We start from the raw sequence: 22,045 nt of genomic DNA, 5'->3' as shown, positions 1-22,045 counted from the left end.
GGCTGGAGAGATGGCTCAGAGGTTAAGAATACTCTTTGTTTTTGTTCTTACAAAAGATATAGGCTTGATTCCCAGCACCCACATGCAGGCTCACAGTCATAGTGGCTCCAGTTCTAGGGAGTCCGATGTCCTCTTCTGTTATCTTTAGACACTGCATAAGATAGTACACAGATGTACATGCCTCCAAAATACCTATAAAATAACAAAACATACTTTTTAAAATTAAAAATAAACTACTTTAAGAGGCATTGTATGTGATGGTACATGTCTTTAATTTCAATATGCAAGAGGTAAAGGCAGAAGTTTGAGTCCACACTGTATCAAAAAACAAAGAGCAAAAATGTCAAAATGTAATATCATCTCATATCTGGTAAGCCACAGAACATCAGGCAGGAGAAAAGCTGTGGCATGTGGCTATAGATCATCAATCAGCCTCTCGTTTAAAGTACATGTATATAATCATGGTATGAAAGCTATTCACTTCAACAATTGTAAAGGAATTGAAGTGTGTGTGTGTGTGTGTGTGTGTGTGTGTGTGTGTGTGTGTGTGAAGGAAAAATAGAGAGACAGAGCAGACAGACCAACATACAAACAGATGAAACAAGCAGAGAGACATAAGGACAGATTAGACATATAGATGAAACAGACATACAAGCAGACAGACATATGTGTGGATGGATGGACAGATGGACAGAAGAGACAGACAGACAGATGAAACAGACATACTGGCAGATGGATGGACAGATGGATAGACAAACAGAGGAGACAAAAAGATGAATGGATAGATAGATGAAACCGATTAGCAGACTGTCAGACAGACAGAGGGGACAATCAGACAGACAGAAGGACAGATGTGACAGATAAGGCAGGCAGATAGGTGGTCATATAGACAGACAGATGGACAGACAGAAGGACAGATGAAACAGAGGAGACAGAGGGACAGATGAAACAGAGAGACAGATAAAACAGGTAAGTAGAGACAGATGGCCATATAGACAGACAGATGAAACAGAGACAGACATAGGAGACAGAGAGACAGGTGAAACATAGGCAGGCAGACAGACAAATGAAACAGACAGACAAGACAGATGGTCAATCAGACAGAAGAGACATACAGACATACAGACAGTATTTTCTGAACCATATGATTCTTAATTGGCAAAGTAAATTTTCTCTCATGATCGGTTATTACTGCCTCCAGTGCAGTGCTGAGGCAAAGAGAGCACCAGGAAAACTGCAAAATTACAGCATTCATGCCAGAAAAACCTATGCTGTGTAATCTTATAAAATGCTTCTTAATGTGTTCTGCTGAAATTATAGTCATATTCTTGTTAACATTTCTCTCCAGGCATAAAGCTTTCAACTTTAGCCATTATATTTAAGTTAGAGATGTTCAAAGATTCTTTGTTAGAATAACTTCAATCAGTAGTGATTCTAGGAACAGACAAGTGTAGGGCTGGGAATTTGGATGGTAGAACACTTGCCTGGCTTGTGCAAGGTACTGTTTTCCATTTCTGGAACTGGGGCAAAAGACCTAAGTGCATTTATTAGTCAGTTTCTCACCTCTTATAGAGGGAGAAATGGAACTAGAAATAAGGAGTGAATAAAAAAGGCCACTCACATCTCTAATACCTAGAAATAACTCAGCATTGAATCTACTAAAATTATAACTAAATGAATATAGCTGTACAGTGATATTTGTTTACCTCCATTAAAATTTGAAAGTACATTTAAGACCATAAGACAGTATTTAAAGATTGTTCTCTGTATATTATTGACTACCAGATTAGAAAAATAAACATTAAACTCCTGATGATGTACTTTATAAATATATAGAACTGATTTTGTGGTGTTAATATAGAAATTTCAAATAAAACCCGACAAGGTAAATACAAGATCACATATCAAGATTACTTAAATTGTAGTCCATGGAACACTAGACTTGAATTTGTATGCAGATTGTGTTTTATTAGGTTTTGAAGTTCCCTGGGCAGCCTGCTTTCCCAGGGCACTTGGAAATAGTAACCATCATAACTAATAAAAAAAAGCATTAAAAATTAAACCAACACCAATCACATGTATTTGCAGTCTTTTGGGAGTCGTGCCTGAAGATACCCTCAGAGTCTTGCAATGTAATTAAAACATCTTAAGAGTTCAGTTACATATAAAGAATTTATGCTTTTATGCAGGTGGCATGTGTTAATACAAGTGTGTTTTCATATTAAGGATTGTGATTAACGTTCCTTAGAAGAAAATATATGGGTTGTGGCACTCAATGTGTCTGTATCCTGATGGCATTTGAGTGGTGGTATTAGGTGTCAGGCCTATGAACACAGTTGCTGAATGTCTCTCGGAATGCTGTAGAATGAAACAAGCCAGATCTGTGTTTGCCTTGAAAGGTATCCAGACCTAATATTATACTTTAAATGAAGTATTGACTTCAGAATAAGAACAAACATTCTTTAAGGCCTGGGAAAACCCGAAAGGAATTGCTGAAATCTCTTATTTCAGCCCTACGTTTTAGTAGTAGAGTTCAATGACAAGTCATTAATTCCTAGCAATTTGACTCTTAGGTATAGGTCTCCAAAGTCTGAAATTAGGAGCATTTGTCCGCTTACCTTGTTATTTGATTGGGTAGAAGAACAAAGATCATCTGTTAAGTTGGATTTACTATTCTCTGTTGATGTCCTCATTGATGACTTAAGCCTTACACACAAATTAGTGTAAAAATCAGCTGTCTCAACATAGATTGTTCAATTATCAACTCAAATAAACCTCACTAAGTATGTACCATATAATAGGTTAACTATGACTCCATGAAAATGAATTATAAATACATACATTAAAAACTAGGATAATAGGAAAAAATAAATCACCTTTATGCATAAAGAATGTATGCTGCACACCTTTTGTAACTTTATCTTTCAGAATTTAGCCTGTATTAAATTTTTGGTTAATATAAGAGTCAAAATAACCACTTACATCATCATATTTATAGGTACCATCCTGAACTGTTTGTATTCCTCTTTGGTGATAGTGTTTGGAGGCTAGCATTGGAATGCCTGGAGTACTAGTACACTCAGTAAAACCTTATGGTATTGGTCAGCTTGTTTGAACTATAATGAAATACAAGTACCAGTTAACACTTTACAAAAATAAAAGCTTTACTGGTTTTCATATATATATATATATATATATGAAATTTTGTTAGACAGTAGCTCTCTATGTAGTCTGGTCTGGCATGAACTTAAAATCTTCCTGCCTTTCTTTACTCCCTGATTCTGAGTGAAGGAAATGTTTGTTTAGTTCAGAGTTCTACAGATTCAAGGTCATGGTACCCATGTTGGCTGAGTTCTACTGAAGGTCTCGTAGCAATGGTAGAAGGCAATGGTGGAATTGTTTGCTGGAGTAAGAAATCACATCTTGAGCCAGGAGATGGAGTGAACTGGGGGAACTTCGGACTCAGCCTTTTACATAACAGTCCTCTTGAGAGAACCACCAATGGATCACATGAAATCTCATGAAAATGACCTTCTAAGGTGTGTTACCAAGTGATCTCAAGGTACTACCCATAAAGTATCTTTCTACAACTTTCCAGTAGGACCACCCTCAAGGCCACGTTTTTAAATGAAAATGGATCCTTATGGAACAGTCAAACCATACACAAACCATAGCACTTATCCTTCTCAACAGTGACTGTTAGCAGGTTCTTTCCTCTCATAGAATTGCCAGTACTGTAAAAAACTCACTGAAGAAAGGTTATGAATTAACCCTAGGAGCAACTTTCTTTGATTTAAGTTACTACATTAGATTTCATAAAGGATATCCAGTGAATATTCACTTATTCATGCTAAATGTTCCCCTGTGATTATTTGAAGATGTATGATAGGGAAGGAATAAGCAAAGATGAGTGTATGGTAGGTACTTGATGCATACTATGGTTTTGTTTCTCTCTCTTTTAAAAAGTGATTATTTCCTGCTATATATAAGCACTCTAGACATGGGGAAGAACATGTGCCTGTGCTCAGCCTGAAGATCAAGCTGGGGACCACACAACACTGTCATGGGATGGCAGAAACAGAGTGAGAGAGTTGGGGGAGTAGGAGAAACAGTTAAGACTCTTCAAAACCTTAACCATTTACATTAGAAAGTAAAGCAAAATTAAGCTTTTATAATACTAATAAAGGTCTAAATTTGAACAAAAGTTGTTTATTCTGTATACCCAGGACTCCTAGGATACTTTGTGCCAGGTTTTCTCTTGTGGGCTCACATCCATTTCTTCCTGTTTTTTACGTTAGCAGGTTCATGAGGAAAGTGAACCACAGAGTAGGAAAGGACTTCTTGGATGTCTTAGAGCTGGGATCTGAATGTCCATGCTAGGCGTTGGGAGCTTAATCAGTATGTTTTTAAGAGTAAAATGTATACAGGTTACAGTGATGTTGAATTTCCCTCAGATTGTTTTGAGTTCTGTCAAGTTAAGTTAGTCAGCCATAAGTAACAAAGAACTTATTTCTATCCTTTCTACAAAGAATTCCTCCTGAGGCCTATGTGCCTGAGTCTGTATTCTTTCACAAAAGGGTGGAAACAAGTATTAGTATTTGAAATGGGGTGATAAGGTATGTGTGTGTGTGTGTGTGTGTGTGTGTGTGTGTGTGTGTGTGTGTGCACAAACTAATAACTCAGAAAAATGGTGACATTTTATTTTATTTTTTACATTGTACAGTTTGTACCAAGCTTTGGCAAGCAAGAGTTACAGGTGAAATCTCATTTATTGCCTGTTTTGTAAATGAAGCTTTATTAAAGGACAATAGTGTGCTTTTCACTCATTTTTATGTTCTCTGTCTGTGGCTGTGTTAATGATGAAACAACAGAGCTGAGTCATTGTCACAGACCATGTAAAGCCAATATGAGTTCTATGTGGCTCTTTACTGCAAATGTCTTTTGAAAGTGCAGTACTGTACTGTCCATTATTATTAATCACTAACTTTATGTTGCTGTGGTGCACTTGAAATGTAACTGACATGTGAGTTAATGTGCTAAAGACTTAGCAAATAGAAGGAAAACATAGTATAAAACATTCCATCAATGCTTCTATATTGGTGATAGTCTGAAACAATGTCATTAAATTTAGGTTTAAAGCCTTAACTACTAGGAATTTTAAAAGGTGACTCAGATGTGTGCCTCACATTAGATTTTTGTTAATAGTGTCACTCTCGAACATGGACTTTCGAGGCTATGGGACCTTTAAAAAAACAGAAAAACTAGACATTATTTGAGGGGAAAAGAGTCGATTTGCAGATACCTTTTCAAAGCACAGAATTATCAACCCAATCTTCCTCATCAAAAGGAATACTATAAAAATGTATTGGGATGTCCACAGAAACAGTTGTAGTTCAGTTTCCCAGAAGCAGACTCTGACCAAGTCTGAACTGGGATATGATCCACAAAGCACAAGGAAGAGAGGAAAGAGGACATGTTAATGAGCATGCTATTGCCATGAATCCATACATTCCAAACCAATAAGGCCTTAGGGGAGTTTTTATAAACTGAAGTTCAGAGTGGTCCCATACAGAATATAAGGGAACTGTAACATTTCTCTAGTAATTGCATGTATTCTCTGATAGAGAACTGATTCTCTGGGCATCAGTTTCTCTTGGGTTTCCCCAACACCATAGTTTGGGTCCAGAAATAACCTGATACAGAGGATTACAGATGCATGCAAAAAAGAAAAAAATCATCAGCAAACTTGTAAATAATGCCCCTGGAGCATTATTATTGCAGTATTGCTATAAGAACAGGCTGAATGATTTTTTTCCTTCAATCTGCAACTGTAGCTTTCTACTGTCTATATTCCCTTTTTTATATGACCTTGGTGATGACATAGATATATGGGTTGACCATTATCCGCGTACTATGTGTAAGAAATTGAACTAAAGATATATCTACTGATTTGCTCATTCAGAATGGTAGCTCACACCCCTTCATGATCATAAATGTTCATTTATAGTTTGGGTTTCTCTAAAACTTGGACCAGAACATGAAAAAATATTGGTGGTTTTAAGGTGGCAACAGAAAAGTCAAACTAATTTTTTGTATTCTATAGACTATTAAATATACAAAAAGAAGTAGGCATTACATAGGTAAGTTTTGCTTTGTTTTGTTTTGAGTCAGGGATTCACGCAGCTAAGTATGACCTTGAACTACTGCCTTCACCTCTCAAGTTCTGTAGTTTCAAGACTCTTCCATTGAAAAGTGTTTTCTTCTCCCAACAAAGCACAGTCAAACTTAGGAGGTTAAAGAGCTCTCACTACCACACAGGATGATATTGGCAGAGATAAATTCAAGAAAAAAAAACATCCAGGGAAGTCCTTTTAGTAGAGGCTTACAGATGCATGGCATAGTGAAAACTGGATTTTGTTACTATTCCATTGCCCTTGTTCTCTCAAAAGTGTTGTCAACCCCTTTGGTACTACTAGAAAAAAAAGCTTTCTCCCTGCTGAATTTCCCTTTATTGTATTTCTAACTACCTCAATAATTCTTTGTGAACCTCACTAACACTTTCTACTTTTTAAATTCAAATAACCCCAAAGGACCTAGGTTGGTCAAAGTGCTTAAACCACAGGCTTTAGTTTTTGTATCAGTTGATTAAAAACAGATTTTATGCATGAGTTCTACTTAATAATAGGCGGGGGAGCAAGCAGATGTTTGTAAAATCTGAATGTGTTGGATCATGTTTGTTTGGTTTTCTTGCTGACTAGATTTAGAAAAGCCATACTTATGACAATTGAACTGCAAACAGTTAGATGATGTATTTCCCTAGAAATTTCCTGCCACGAATGGTCAGCCAAGAAGAAAACTAAAAGGATTCTTTAAAATTAACACACTAAAAAAATGCTGACAAATTAACTTACGATAGTCATATCTAAACCAAAGACACTAAGTAATAGAATGTCTAATCTCAAGACTGAGTCTCTGATTCTAAAGTCATTCTGTGTTCCATTCATTTACTCCAAATAGTAGAAATACAAGTAGTAGAAAACAATTAGGTTGTATCTGAACTGCTGTTGGACTTACTCTCTGTCTTCAAGTTTATATAACCAAGTTTAACCATTAGGGGAATATTATCAATGTCCTGAGACTGAATGAGAGGAATGGTGAGGGGAGACAGAAACTTGACTGCTCCCAGGAAGTGGGGATGAAGAACAGTGAGGATACAGGGAACACTCATAGTGGTGTCCACTTCTTATGGAAAAAGCCAAGCCTCACACAGCTGAAAGCAAAAATTCCTCATGAACACACTTGGCTCACAGGACACCTCACACCTTCTCTGGAATTGAAGCCAGACATGGAAGTCACATGGAAGGAAATGAGGCACTGAGCCAAAGCAGGATTTGTGCCTCACTTTAACATAGGTGTCTTGTGAGAGCTACCCTCTTTGGGAAAAGAACAAGTCCTAACCTTATAGTATGCACCTCCCCTGGCTAGGCTATATTAATACCCAAATCACAGCACAGAGAACAAAGTTCATAGCAGATGAACTGTCAGACAAAAATTACAAGACACGAGTTAAACTCGGATACTTGGGAAATCCTAAGTAAATACCAGGAAATATGGGCCTTTTCTTTCCCAAAAGAGGTTAAGAATAAGTATGTTTTAACTTTCTCAGAATTATTAGGGGAGTTGCATTCTTGGAAAAGAAACAGAAATATTTTAACAAGAAAAGGTTACATGATGAAGAACCAACTGGAGTCAAATATGTGTTCATTATAAAAATCACTATGCAAGCTTGGTATATTGGTTCACACTTGTAGTCAAAGCCTGTGAGATGCTAAGTTAGGGGGAGGGAGTTTGAAGACTGCCTGGGCTACAAAGCAAGTCTGTATTTCAAACAAACTAATAAATAAAAATCCCCAAGCTTAAGCAATAAGATAAATGCCATTTTAATTAATTGAATTCATTAAAAAGCAGATCTCTACTTCTGGCACACTCATTAAGCGTAAGTTGAAAGTAATTCTCTCTCTCTCAATATGCCTTTTTATGTGAAAAGTTTAGGAAAACAGGTTAAATTTTTTTCATAAATTCCAAGGTGAAATGGATTTGTTGTTTTTTGTTTTTCTTTGGTTTGATTGAGTCCAGTGCCTTGCTAGGCAAGTGCTCTACCACTAAGCCACAACTGCAATCCCTATGTCTTCTATGCTAGATGGCATTTCAAATCTAGTCTTTTATATCTTGTGCATGAAATCTCCCATTATCCCATGTTTTGGCTGTGTGTTTCATTCCATTCATTCCTCCTTGATCTTGTCATATCATCCCTCCATGATTGGGTCCACCTGTGTCTCATCTTCTAAGCACTTCACTCGGTTATGAAACAAAAACTCCATCTCTGCACTCCTGTCCTCAGCTGAAAGATTTCAACATCGTGGATACCTCTAGGTAGCCATCACCTCTTCCCCATCCTTCATCTCTACTCCCCCTCTCCTCCAGTAAACGGGAAATGGGGCTTTTTATTTTTTATGTCTCTAGCATCTGTCCCAGACTCTGACATTTATTTACTAAACTCTTAATAATACATATTTGTGAATATGTATAATAGGTGAATTGACAGTTTAAATGGAGAACACATGGAACAAGGAGGAATGGAGAGATTTTAATGACTCTGACTCAGAGCACATGGTTATCGTCGTCAAAATTTGATTAAATATTTATTCCAGGAAACTTTAAATTTGATGTTCTTAAGGAATGTTCCCATATTAAGATACCTAATTATGTGAATATAATATTCAAGGACTTTTGCACATATAGCAAGAGACATAGAACAAAGGACAACCTATATTATGACTGAGATGTATGAGATATGTATGTGTCATATGTGTGACAAGAACTCCATATGAATGGAGTTTAAGTTGCGATATTTTTAACCATATCTGGTCAATTCAAACTTGCTTTGAGAAGATTAACTTCATCATAATTATAAGTTGGTAAATCTCAAAATGCTGAAATTAGGCCATGTATCATTATCATTTCTAACTCAGGCAATGATTTACTTTCTCCCAAGTTCTGAATCTATCCAGAACTTATTAAATATTTAATTAAATGTAATTGAGGTAACACAGTAAGCATGAATAGAAACATAATAATTTAATATTTCTAGAAGAATCTCTGAAATATGACTTTTGAAATTCTAGTTTAAATTATTAGTACCTGAAAAGGAATTAATAGCACTAATACCTCTGAAAAATCTATCACTTTTCTGAGGATTAATAACTTTGTATATACTAAAATAGAAAAGTATGCAGAATAACATTTCTTTCTTTTTTTAAACAGCAAAACCTGGAGAGTAATCTCACCAATCTTATTAAGAGAAACACAGAACTGGAGACTCTTTTGGCTAAACTCATCCAAACTTGTCAACATGTTGAAGTGAGTATTCAGTCCGTACCTCCATGATACGGACTTTCATTTATTTCAGATAAAAAGAGCTAGCTTGAACTTTTTCTATCCACTCAATTCTATATTTTAAAGGAGAAATTTTTCTTGGGGCTAGACAGATGACTCAATTCTTATGAACACTTTCCAACTCAGGTGTTTTGTAATCTCTTGGAACTCCAGCTCCTGAGATCTGACACCCTCTTCTGGCCTCCATAGATACCCTCACAATGCTCACATACACATATACACAATCTCAAATAATAATACATAAATAAATATTTTACAAAGAAAAACTTTCTTAATGTTAACTATTTTTATTAGATGTTTTCTTTATTTACATTTCAAATGTTATGCCCTTTCCTACTTTCCCCTCTGGAACCCCCCTATCCCATCTCCCCTCCCCCTGCTCACTAACCCACCCACTCCTGCTTCCCTGTCCTGGCATTCCCCTACACTGGGGCAGTGAGCCTTCACAGGACCAAGGGCCTCTCGTCTCACTGCTGTTCAATGAGGCCATCCTCTGCTGCATATGCAGCTGGAGCCATGGGTCCCTCCATGTGCACTCTGGTTGGTGGTTTTGTCCCTGGGAGCTCTGAGAATACTGGTTGTCTCATATTATTGTTCCATCTATGGCATTGCAAACCCCTTCAGCTACTTGGGTCCTTTCTCTAGCTCCTCCATTGGAGACTCTGCTCTGTCCAATGGATGACTGTGAGCATCCACTTCTGTATTTGTCAGGCGCTGGCAGAGCCTCTCAGGAGACAGCTATATCATGCTCAGGGTTGTTTTGATTTGCATTTCTGTGATAACTAAGGATGTTGTACATTACTTTAGGTGCTTCTCAGCCATTCCGTATTCCTCAGTTGAGAATTATTTTTTTTTTTTTTTTTTAGCTCTGTACACCATTTTTTTAATAGGGTTATTTGGTTCTCTGGAGTCTAACTTCTTGCGTGCTTTGTATGTATTGGATATTAGCCTTCTATCAGATGTAAGATTGGTAAAGATTTTTCTCAATCTGTTGGTTGCTGTTTTGTGCTATTGACAGTATCCTTTGCTTTATAGAAGCTTTGTGATTTTATGAGGTCCCATTTGTCAATTCTTGATCTTAGAGTATAAGCTATTGGTTTTCTGTTCAGGAACTTTTCCCCTGTGCCCATGTCCTCAAGGGTCTTCCCCTCTTTCTCTTCTATTTGTTTCAGTATATATGGTTTTGTGTGGAGGTCCTCGATCCACTTGGACTTGAGCTTTGTACAAGGAGATAAGAATGGATGGATTTGCGTTCTTCTGCATGCTAGCCTCCAGTTGAACCAGCACCGTTTGTTGAAAATGCTGTTTTCCACTAGATGGTTTTAGCTCCTTTGTCAAAGATCAAGTGACCATAGATAGGTGTGTGGGTTCATTTCTGGGTTTTCAGTTCAATTCCATTGATCTACTTGCTTGTCTCTGTACCAGCACCATGGAGTTTTTATCATGATTGCTCTGTAGTACTTCTTGAGGTCTGGGATGCTGATTCCCCAGAAATTCTTTTATTTTTGAGATAGAAGCCAAACATATACAACAGATGAAACTGGAAAGAACTAGAAGTTTAAAGACTTCTACATCCAGGGGTGCTGCATCCCTGTCCTCTGAATTGAATTTTGTATGCTGTTTCTAATACTGTAGATTTTAATCACCCTCACAGTGGCCCACAAAAGCACCATTTTGTTAGGACTGCCATAAAAGTAGGCACAAGTTTAGTGCCACTTCACTTGTACATATTTGTTTTGCTTTCTGTACCAGAATCATGTCTCTTTTCTCCAAGCCAAAATATTTTATCAGTAATCTTTGAAGGGGTTTTTACACAGTATTTTGCATATTGGTTCCAAGGCTCCATCTTTTCCAATTAGAATGTAAAGTCTTTGAAAATAGGATCAAATGTAATTCCCCATTGAATTTCATGAGGCTGGTACATTTATTTTCGAAACATAAGCAGAAGACTCATCTATCTGTATGTTATTTATTATGTATCGATTTGTTAAAAGATTGATTTAGTGTAAGAAAAATATCTCAAAAAATGATTCTGGACAGATATGCATAATGCCTCTCAGATGACTAGAGGTTTGAGTGCTTATAAATACATCTTTCCCTAATAATCATGTTTATAGAGACAATTTGTTTACTTTTTCAGACTCATCAAAGTGCATTCATGTATTTGTATATATACATATTCATACTTATATGTGTATATAGCAATAATAATCAAATAAAAAGAGGCTATTAGATTGAGAGCTAGGGACCATGAAGTGACTGGAAGGAGGATATCTGAACAGGACTAGAGGAAACAAAAGGTAGAGGAAAGTGATGTAATTATCTTGTAATTAAAATGTGTATTTTAAATGTATGAAGGAAACCCTAGCTCTTGAAATGTATTAGTCATCATGTCTATTACACAGTCAAGGACACAGGAAAAACAAAAATGAAAACGTGGGAAACCAACCAGAGAAAACTACTCTTGAGACAATACAGAACCTAGAATTATGAGAGGAATTATTAAACCTGAATATGTGAAAATTGTGTATAGATAGTTTTGTGACTGGGTTGGTGCTCCAATATCTCCATTGGAAGCCTTGCCTGGTTACAGGAGATGGCCCATTCAGGCTCCGTATTCGAAATCTTTAGGAATCTTCGCTAGGATCACCCTCACTTAACTTTTGTTTTCATTTCTACTGATGCATAAAATGTACCGTAGACATTTTTTATATCCTAGATTAGTGAATCTGTTACAGGGAAAAGAATGAACTTTAAAAATCTTTTTAATGTAATATGACATGATATGATATAACAGAAATGTCATTAGACAAGACAGAAGAAAAGGACTCCCAAGAGATTGCAGAAAATCAGATGCTCACTGGATCACACACTCAGTTATACCATAAAAATATTCAACTGAGCTTCATAATATATATATATATATATATATATATATATATATATATATATACACACACACACACACACAGAGGACCTGAGGAAGGCCCTGTGCATGCCGCTTCAGTCTCTGTGAGTATATGAGCGTTGATCATACTGATTTAGATTAGTGGTTTTCATCCCATGGGACAGGACCTCTTTGGGGTCATATATAAAAAACTTGCATATTAGATATTTATATTACAATTCATAAGAGTAGAAAATAACAGTTAAGAAATACCAGGGGAATAATTTTTGAGGTTGAGGGCTCACCACAACATGAGGTACTGTATTAAAGGGTTTCAGTGTTAGGAAGGTTGACAACCACTGATGTACAGAACCTCCTTTAGTTAGTATTCTCTTTGTCCTCTGACTGCAGATACTTTTTTCTGCCTCCACTTCTGTGAGGATACCCAGATCACTGAGAACATGGATTTGATAGAAACATTTTATTTAGGGTTGAATGCTTGTTCTAAGGATTCTCCCTCTCTGTATAATGTCTGGCTGCAGGTCTCTATATTTTTTACCATCTGCTACAGGAAGAAACTTCTTTGATGATGGCTGAGCAAGGTACGGGTTATGAGTATTGCAGAATCATTTTATTGCTACATTGTTTTTTTAGAATAGTAGTATTTGGTTTTGCCCTAGGTCCCTGCACTATCTAGTCTGTAGTTCTTGGTCATCCAAATATTGTCATATAGGCATTCCCTCTCATAGAGCAGACCTTAAATTAAATCAAATATTGATTGATTACTCCCACAAGCTTTGTGTGACCATCACCCTTCAATATCTTGTAATCAGAACACTATTATAGATCAAATGGTTTGTATTGGGGTGGTTTACATTTTTCTTTTGATAGTATACAGAGTGTTTTCCTGTATCGAAGATGTTAGAACATAGGAGTGAAGGCTCTCTGTAGGTACCACATAACCTTCTCCATATTCAATGAGTTGTGTAGGTATTGTCTTCAGCAATGGAGCCTTGCTGTCAATTTGTGGAGAGCAGCCTGGGCTGTTTGGGGATTCCCATGGGACCCCTTTGGCCAAGGGTTCAGGTGGATGTAACCCAATTGTGGTACTTGAAGCTTCATTTGGTGAGCAAAGATGGGCAGTTGTCTCTCCATTCTTTTGAAAAATTCATGTAGATTGCCTTTTTATATGTATATATTCTAGGAAGCTTCTATTGTTTTAATTAGGTACCAATATTGTCCTTCATATATCCCTAATTTTAGCTGTCTCTCCCCATTTTTCCTCACTTGGAACTTAAGTAAGGAAGAAAGAAATGGGGATCAAAGAAATGGCCCAGGCATTAAAGTGTTGGACTTAGAAGCATAAGGATCCAAGTTTGATCCCTAGAACCTAAGTTTATTAAGCAAATCACCAGTCAGGGTGGTTCATGTTTGTAAACTCTGAGCCAAGGAGGTAAAGGCAGAGAGTTCATCACTAACCAGTCAGGCTAGCATAAGTTCTAGGCCAATGAGTGATCCTAACTGCAAAAGAAAAATAAGTGGATGGTGGAATGGTGTCTGAGAAATGACAACATGGTTGTCCTTAGGCTTCCACATGCATAGAGATGAAAGAATGATCCTTGTACCATATTTTATTTTTATGAAATTATGGCACTTGATGTTTGGAATAATAAGAAAGAATTATTTCTCTTTAGTAAAAATAAATCACCCGTGCTTTAAGGTAAATCCTATAAATGGTTTATGTAATGGGTGATTATTTCATTCCACTTCAGCAACTTATCAAAGCATTAGTGTCTGATTTGCATTATGGCTGGTAATAATTTTAGAACAAATACCATGTTCCTAATGAGATTTTAGTATGATTTGAATTTACAAAATGTTATTCATCGTAATGTGATGTAAAATTACATTCTATCATGTTTAGTAATTTTCAGATGGGAGATAAATTCATGTAATTTAGCACCAGACTATCTCTTATTTCAAGGGACCAGATATTGTTCTAGTTGAGATACTCATTTAAAAAAATTATTTCTCAATTAATTGTGGCCAATTTAAAAACAGGCATACATGCCATTAGAAGTAATTCTTAACAAAATTTAAGAGTATCTACTTATCTGCTGCTTCATAAATCCTTTGGAGTGGAAGTAAATGTTTGTTGGTGATTCAAGAAATATATCAAGAAATATATCAAGAAATTCAAGAAATATATCTAAAGAAATATTAGGTAATTGTTTATGAATAGAAAAACGATAGTAGTACATACTATTACATTTATCCTAATTATTAATATTTTCAAATAATACTTTTAAAAAAGGAGCTCTAAGTGTTTCTGTGATAATTGAATGTGTCCTTATATGACTCAATGAAGGAGTTATCAGGGTCATAAAACCTATTTGAACAAAAGGCCTGGTATATTCAAATGGGAGCAGGAAGCAGTAAAGAAAAAGGATACCAGAATTAGGTGCAAAGCTAACTATTGACCCACAGGAAAATGCAGGTTCATCCTTAATATTTGAATAAGAAAAGCTGCATACTATCTGTTTCCTCTAACATTGGTCTTTGTAGAGTAAAAGCCCGAATTAATAACAAAAAGAAATTTCGGAATCTGGAGAATCAGGTGACCCTAGCCAGGGCTGCCTTCACAGAATATACACTGATATGCCATGAGAAGGCTCTCACCACATCCCTCCTTGGCCTTATTTTCAAGTTTGGTGTAATGTTGTTTACTGTGACTGTAAACATTTGCCTAATGTTCTGGAGTCTGTTGACTGTTGAGCTATATTTGTTCACCAGGTACTGCTGATGAAGGTGTCAGTTTTAGTCTAGAATCTGTTACTTTAATTCACTCAAGGGTCTATTTTGTTCATAGTTTTAGTAAAAATGGAGCACCTACATATGTGGTGTACTGTGTTAGGTGTCAAATGTACTTTCTTATCAGGGACTCATTGTCTTCACTAAGAACACCAACAACAAAATGGAAAATCGTTATTGCCACAGGAAAGATGTGGATTAAAATATTTCAAATTTTCAGAGAAGAGCGAAAGTAGTTTCTACTGGCTATTGGGAAAGACAACAGGGAAGATGTGAACCTGACTTAAGGAGAAGTACTGTTAATGGAGAAAGAAATACTGCTTGCAGGACACATGAAGAGATGTAGGTGTGCACGCACTCTGTCTGTATCCCTGTCCATTTCCCTCCTCTTTCTCCTCCTTCCCTCCCTCCTTCCCTCCCCCACTCTCTCTGTGGTTGTGTATCTTCTGGAAAAGTGGAAGCCATGCATGGAGGAAAGATAGGCCAGGGGCAACTTTGGAGTGATGACAGTTGGAAAGCATTTCATTTGACATCTGAGTTTAAAGTTGGTTCTTGAAGGTACAATGACATTTTAAGAGGCACATAGATTGTGTTGTATTTAAAACCTAACTCATTTCAGGAATTGATATCTGTAGCTATTTGGAAAATAATATATGTTAGGTTTTAAACCTGGGACAAATGGCTGAGGAACCTATCTAACACATCAAAATAGACCTAGCCCCCAGGTTCTCCCTGTATCTACCAGTCCCTTCTTGTTATAGGACCCACCTGGCTGGCATTCCCCAATCCTTACCCTGAACTCTCTAGCACAGGTTGCTCCTCCCTATATAATCTAACCACTTTGGTTATCCTTTCTCTTTGTAACTTTGAGCCTCCTGACCCCTGAATCTGGTTCTCCTCTCTCACCTCTCTCTCGCCCTCACATCTCTCCTCACATGACACACCTGAGTGTGATCATGTCCACTCTGGACTCTCTCACATGTTATTGCCTATGGCTATGCTCTCCCACATTTCTATAATAACGTTTCTCCTCTACCATACCCAGGTACAGTCACCTTTTCCTTTTATTTCTTTCTTTTTTTTTTTTTTTTCATTTAGTGCCAAACCTCAGGAGCAGTCATGTTCCTTCCCGTCCTTTTCTTTTTTATTTCTGTTTGTTATGTATTTTATCTTCCTGCAAAATAATCATCCATTCATGTGAAAATGTCACACTATTAAGGAACCTCCAAAAATGTGGTGGAATATGTTGGGCACCAGCAAGCTATTCTTTTCAATCAGTGCAGTTAAAAAGAATTTCCTGCTTCATACCCTAGGTTCCTAGACTGTACTTCTTCCTTTTCCTCTTCCTGAAGTTGTCCATGTATTCTGAGTCTGAGAATTCGTGAGGAAAATAACATTCCCATGCTAGCAGGAGCTAAGAAAACTCACAGGACAGAGGTGGCTCCTCATTGTTATAAATTCAATCAATGAATTCGTTCTCAGGCCTTAGTAGGAAATGTTACATCCTCATAAATTCGCCCCTCCTCCTGGGGGGTTCACTTCTGCTTTCTTTTAAAAATGGAAACTCTTGAAGGCCTGCTACCCCATTGTTTTAATAATTTATTTAACAAATGAGGCAAATGAGGGTAAGCAAATGAAATGGCCTTGTGATTGTATAAGTGCTAATTTTTTAAAAGTAGAAAGGAAAGAATGTAAAATTCAAGACAGTTTGGGACTTGTGAAGGAGAGGCACTGAAAGAGCAACTTCAGAGACTCCCAAGAAATGTTTGTGCTAAGTTGATGGCTGAGGCTCTATAAACAATAGGTTTTAACTGTTCTGCTTTGTTTCCTCCAGGAGAGGATTACAGTAAAAGCTCCTTCAGGTCAAATTTGGAGTTACTGTTATCTGGAGCATAAAACAAGCTTATGAGAAGTGGTTAAGATTTGGGTCAGGAACTGGATGTGTTCACACACACACACACACACACACACACACACACACACACGCACACGCACACACGCATGCACGCACACATACACACACACATTCAACACTGGAGATTCTAAGGCAGGGGACAGATTGTTCAAGGAGAACCTGGGTAGCATAGTGAAATGCTGACTACAAATAAATGGAAAAATAATCTATTTAAATTTTAAAAAGAATCATCTGTGGAACTTACTTTTTGTAAGTATAATATGGAATACAGCTCTTATTATCACACTGTCTTCCTAATTTTCTTCGAAAAAGCAGAAAACCTCTTTTATTACTTAAGAAAATAGCAAAGGTCATTACTCTTGTTTTTGTAGCAAATATAACACATTATAAAAGACCACTTGGGGAATTGTTGGTGATGTGAGTACCAATCTACACTGAGATAGTAATGGGGAACAAGTAAAAACTTGTGACCAATTGCCACTGTTTTATTCTGGAAGATAGAGGCCCATCTGACTAACCATCCTTATCCAAGGTCTAATCCAGCAGATTATCAGTGTGATAGCCTTATTGTGTAAGACTTGGGTAGCCTTAACTTACTGGAGAGACCCCCTGAGTGAACAAAGTAGAGACAGGAATCGATGAAAAATGCATGAGGAATTTTATTTACTCCAGAATGCTGGGGTTGCCCTGCACATGGGGAGAGAACAATTACACGCAGCCCATGTATCTGGCCTTTATACAGTCCTCAGGGCAGGCACCATTAGGCACAATGTTATTGACAGAACCTTTAAACTAATTGGTTGTTAGGGAATGTGGTAGGTGGCTAAGGTCTCTGGGCCTTCCCTAGTCTCAGGGATCTCCCTGTGGTCTGTGGAATGTAGTTTAGCCTCTCTCTTCTGGAAGGGGCAAGTATTCCATGACCTTTCCAAAGTTCCTGAGCTAACCCTTTCATTCCTCTCTTTTCTTTGTGCATGCTTCAATCTTGAAGCAATTGCTGGTATTCTGATTGCTCATACGTGTGATCTTCAGTATTTAACTTTGTAGCTCTTCTTTAAGATCATTACCTGTACCTTAGTGTTTCTTAACAATAGTGACCAAGCAGTCCAAAATGCAGGGGACAAAAGTCAACTATAGCTGGAAAACAATTAGGGGTCCTAACAGGGTTAGCAACTCCAAATAATCTATATAATAGCAACACTCCTCAGCTAAGGCAGCATATAGCCCTCCTATTCTGCAGTACTACTTCTGATAATGAAGTCAGTGATTCTTGAAGGTGACTGATGAAATTTTCTATTCTCTCTATATCTAAATCAATGACTGCCCACAGACTGTCATAATTTTCCCCTTGTAAGACCATAGTGGAAGTCCTGGTTGCTGCCCCAGCCATCCTCAACCCCAACAGAAATGAGCCAGTGAGTGCTGTAACAGGTTTGGAGGATGGGCGCATAGGATGGGGGAAGAAACCAGAATCCAAAGGTACCACTAGACAATCATGATCAAGGTCTAGTGGTCTTGAGCTTGAGCAGATTGTTTATCTTCTGTACTGTCTAGCAGGAGTCTCTGGAGAGCAGGGCGTCTGCAGGTTTCACATGGAAAGCATGCACTCAGGCAGCAACACCATCCACCTTGAGGCCTGTGGGAGTGGCTAGGGCCGACAGGAAGGGTCCCTTCCATCAGGGTTCCAGTGACTGTCCCCCAAAGCCTCCTTACATAGTCACCAGTCTGAAATTGCTGAGGAGTCTCTGGCATCCCTGGAGCATTTACGGCAGACAGTTTGGGCCAAATCTCATGTTGTGGGATACCTCTTGGGAGGGTCCAGTGAACACCAAAGGAGTTGGGGTACCAAAGAGGAACACAGAAGGGGTCAGGTTAATGGCAGTGTTTGTTCTGGGCTCAGAATAGGGCCAAGGGGAGGAGCATCACACAGCCTGAACCAGTCTCCAAGGTCAATTTAGCTAAGGTCTCTCATAGTTTTGTTTATTTTCTCTACTTGCCCTTGTAAGGGGCTCTGGGGACAGTATGCCCAATAATGCTTCCAATTAGTCCCCTATATCTCTGTCAATCCCTGACTTACCTTAAGAGACAAAAAAGCAGGATCATTGTCTGATCCAGTTACCTTGGGCACTCTAAAACTCACCTGAAGAACTGCAGATGGCGGAGAAGCATCTTAAAAAAATGCTCAACTTCATCAGTCATTAGGGAAATGCAAATCAAAACAACCCTAAGATTTCATCTTACACCAGTCAGAATGGCTAAGATTAAAAATTCAGGAGACAGCAGGTGTTGGAGAGAGTGTGGAGAAAGAGGAACACTCCTCCACTGCTGGTGGGGTTGCAAATTGGTACAACCACTCTGGAAATCAGTCTGGTGGTTCCTCAGAAAACTGGGCACCTCACTTCCAGAAGATCCTGCTATACCACTCCTGGGCATATACCCAGAAGACTCCCCACCATGTAATAAGGATACATGTTCTACTATGTTCATAGCAGCCCTATTTATAATTGCCAGATGCTGGAAGGAACCCAGGTATCCCTCAACAGAAGAGTGGATGCAAAAAATGTGGTATATCTACACAATGGAGTACTATTCAGCCATTAGAAACAATGAATTCATGAAATTCTTAGGCAAATGGATGGAGCTAGAGAACATCATACTAAGTGAGGTAACCCAGACTCAAAAGGTGAATCATGGTATGCACTCACTATTAAGTGGATATTAACCTAGAAAACTGGAATACCCAAAACATAATCCACACATCAAATGAGGTACAAGAAGAAAGGAGGAGTGGCCCCTGGTTCTGGAAAGACTCAGTGAAACAGTACTCAGCAAAACCAGAACGGGGAAGTGGGAAGGGGTGGGTGGGAGGACAGGGGAAGAGAAGGGGGCTTACGGGACTTTCGGGGAGTGGGGGGGCTAGAAAAGGGGAAGTCATTTGAAATGTAAATAAATTATATCGAATAAAAAATAACTCAGAAAACTTCTTCTAAAATCTTCTTTAACTATCATGGCAGCTGTTTCCTCCTTGGTGGGGAAAGCCCCAACCCATCCAGAGACAAGATCCACAAATACTAGAAGGTATTTGTAACTGTATTTCCCTGTCTTAACTTTTATAAAATCTCTCAATATACTGTAGGCTGTTCTCCCATAAGTCTTTTGCCTTGTTCACTTTTGGCTGCAGAAGCATTCACTTGCTGGCATATCTTACACTATTTTACTATCTCTCTGGCCCAAAGCCTGAGTCTTATAAATATATACGTTAGGTCCCTCAACTGCTCAGACAAGCTTTTTATCCCCTAAATGAGTCCATATGTGCATTTGGCCTAGTAAGTCTTTTGCTTACATTCTGGGGAATATAGTAGTCCCTTCTTGTGTGCACCATTGTCTTTTCTTGGTAATGGTAGGGTAGCTAGCAATCTGAGTCCTTTTTTTCTTTATCATATTCTAAGTGAGACCATCCCTTAGTCCAGTTTCATTTCCCAGTGGGTGTCTCTTAGAGGCCCATAACTGGGATAGGTTCCTGCATAGCCACTTCTGGAGCCACTTGATCTGCCTGGTTATTGCCCACTGAGTCTCTTCCCTTCTGACGTTCTGGGCAGTGAATAATATTCACAGTTGCCAGCTTCATTAGGGTGTCTAAGAGGTCCAATATTTCCTATTTGTTTTCTCTGATGTGAGCAGTTCTCTCTCTCGGCACATATTCCTGTAGACATGGGCTGTGGCAGAGGTATACCTACTATCTGCATGGATGTTAATTTTTTTTTTTCCTGGCTCTAAGTTCCAAGGTCTTGGTGAGGGCAACTAGTTCCACTTTCTGCGTTGAGTGCCAGGGGGTGGAGGTTCTTCCCAGATGACATTCGTGCCTTCCACCACAGCAGCACCTGCTTGTCTCTGACCTTTATGGAGAAAACTGCTCCTGTCTGTAAACCAGGTAGCTTCAGCTTTCGGCAGGGGTCAGTCGGAAAGGTGTCTCCTTTTGGGCCAGTAAGCTGTAGCCCGCCGGGCAGGAAGTGTATCTGGGCCCCCATTTTAGAGAGTATGTCTTGCCCCAACAGGGGATAGGGACAGTCTGTGGCGACCCTAAATGAATGGGCTATCCAGCCCATCCCTAGGTCCATTGTTCTTCGGGTAGTCCATGAAGACATTTTGATGCCAGTGGCTTCTTGGACCCAAGATCTTTTCTTGGTAATGGGTCCATGGGCTGGAGGACCGAGGGTTGAGTCCCTGTGTCCACTAAGAACTGAGTGGGTTTCTCCTCCACTCTCCGAGTTACCCTGGGTTCAGGGAGGGGGGTCAGAACCCTATCTCCCCTAGTCACTTTCTTCACCCATGGCTAACACCCTTGCCATTTGGGGGCGCTTTCCCCAAGGAAGGCCTGAGAATTCCTGCTCCTGGCTTCCGTTTGTTAGGACACTCTCAGACCCAGTGGCCTCTATCCTTGCAGTATGCACACTGGTCCTTTTCTGTCTCTCTTCTCTGCTTTTCCTAACTACTGTAGCCAGGTCTCTCTGTAGCTTCCTTTCCTATCACCTTTCTTTCTTTCTTTCTTTCTTTCTTTCTTTCTTTCTTTCTTTCTTTCTTTCTTTCTTTCTTTCTTTCTTTCTTTCTTTCTTTCTCTCTCTCTCTCTCTCTCTCTCTCTCTCTCTCTCTCTCTCTCTCTCTCTCTCTCTCTCTCTCTCTCTCTCTTTTCCTTCCTTCCTTTTTCTGTTCCTCTCTTCCTCTGTCTCCCTATCTCAGCAAACTGGACTAAATCTCTCAATGTCTTATTCTTCCTTTTTCTCTGTTACTTCTCCTCCTCTGTCTCCCAGTAATGGTAGACTTTCTCAGCAACCTGCACTAAATCCATCAGTGGCTTATTCGTTCTCTCTGTCTGCTCCTTCTCCTCCTCTGTCCCCCTGTAATGGCAACCTGCACTAAATCCCTCAATGTCGTATCCTGTCTTTCTAAGCTCTGAAGCTTTTTCCTGGTATATCTAATAG

General features: G+C 38.5%; 1 protein-coding gene across 1 annotated transcript in view; it reads left to right on the top strand.

Moving 5' to 3' along the window:
* The window catches only part of Mid1 (midline 1), a 187,235-nt gene that overhangs the window by 94,455 nt on the left and 70,735 nt on the right, over positions 1-22,045 (top strand). The window contains exon 3 of the mRNA XM_052171431.1: positions 9,325-9,420. Coding sequence (XP_052027391.1) covers positions 9,325-9,420 — 96 coding nt within the window. The remainder of the gene's footprint in view (positions 1-9,324; positions 9,421-22,045) is intronic.

The sequence above is a fragment of the Apodemus sylvaticus genome, chromosome X, assembly GCF_947179515.1.
Source record: "Apodemus sylvaticus chromosome X, mApoSyl1.1, whole genome shotgun sequence".
In the NCBI taxonomy this organism is placed as follows: Eukaryota; Metazoa; Chordata; class Mammalia; order Rodentia; family Muridae; genus Apodemus; species Apodemus sylvaticus.
Note: the sequence above shows the minus strand (reverse complement) of the source record. Positions and strands in the feature narration are given on the sequence as shown.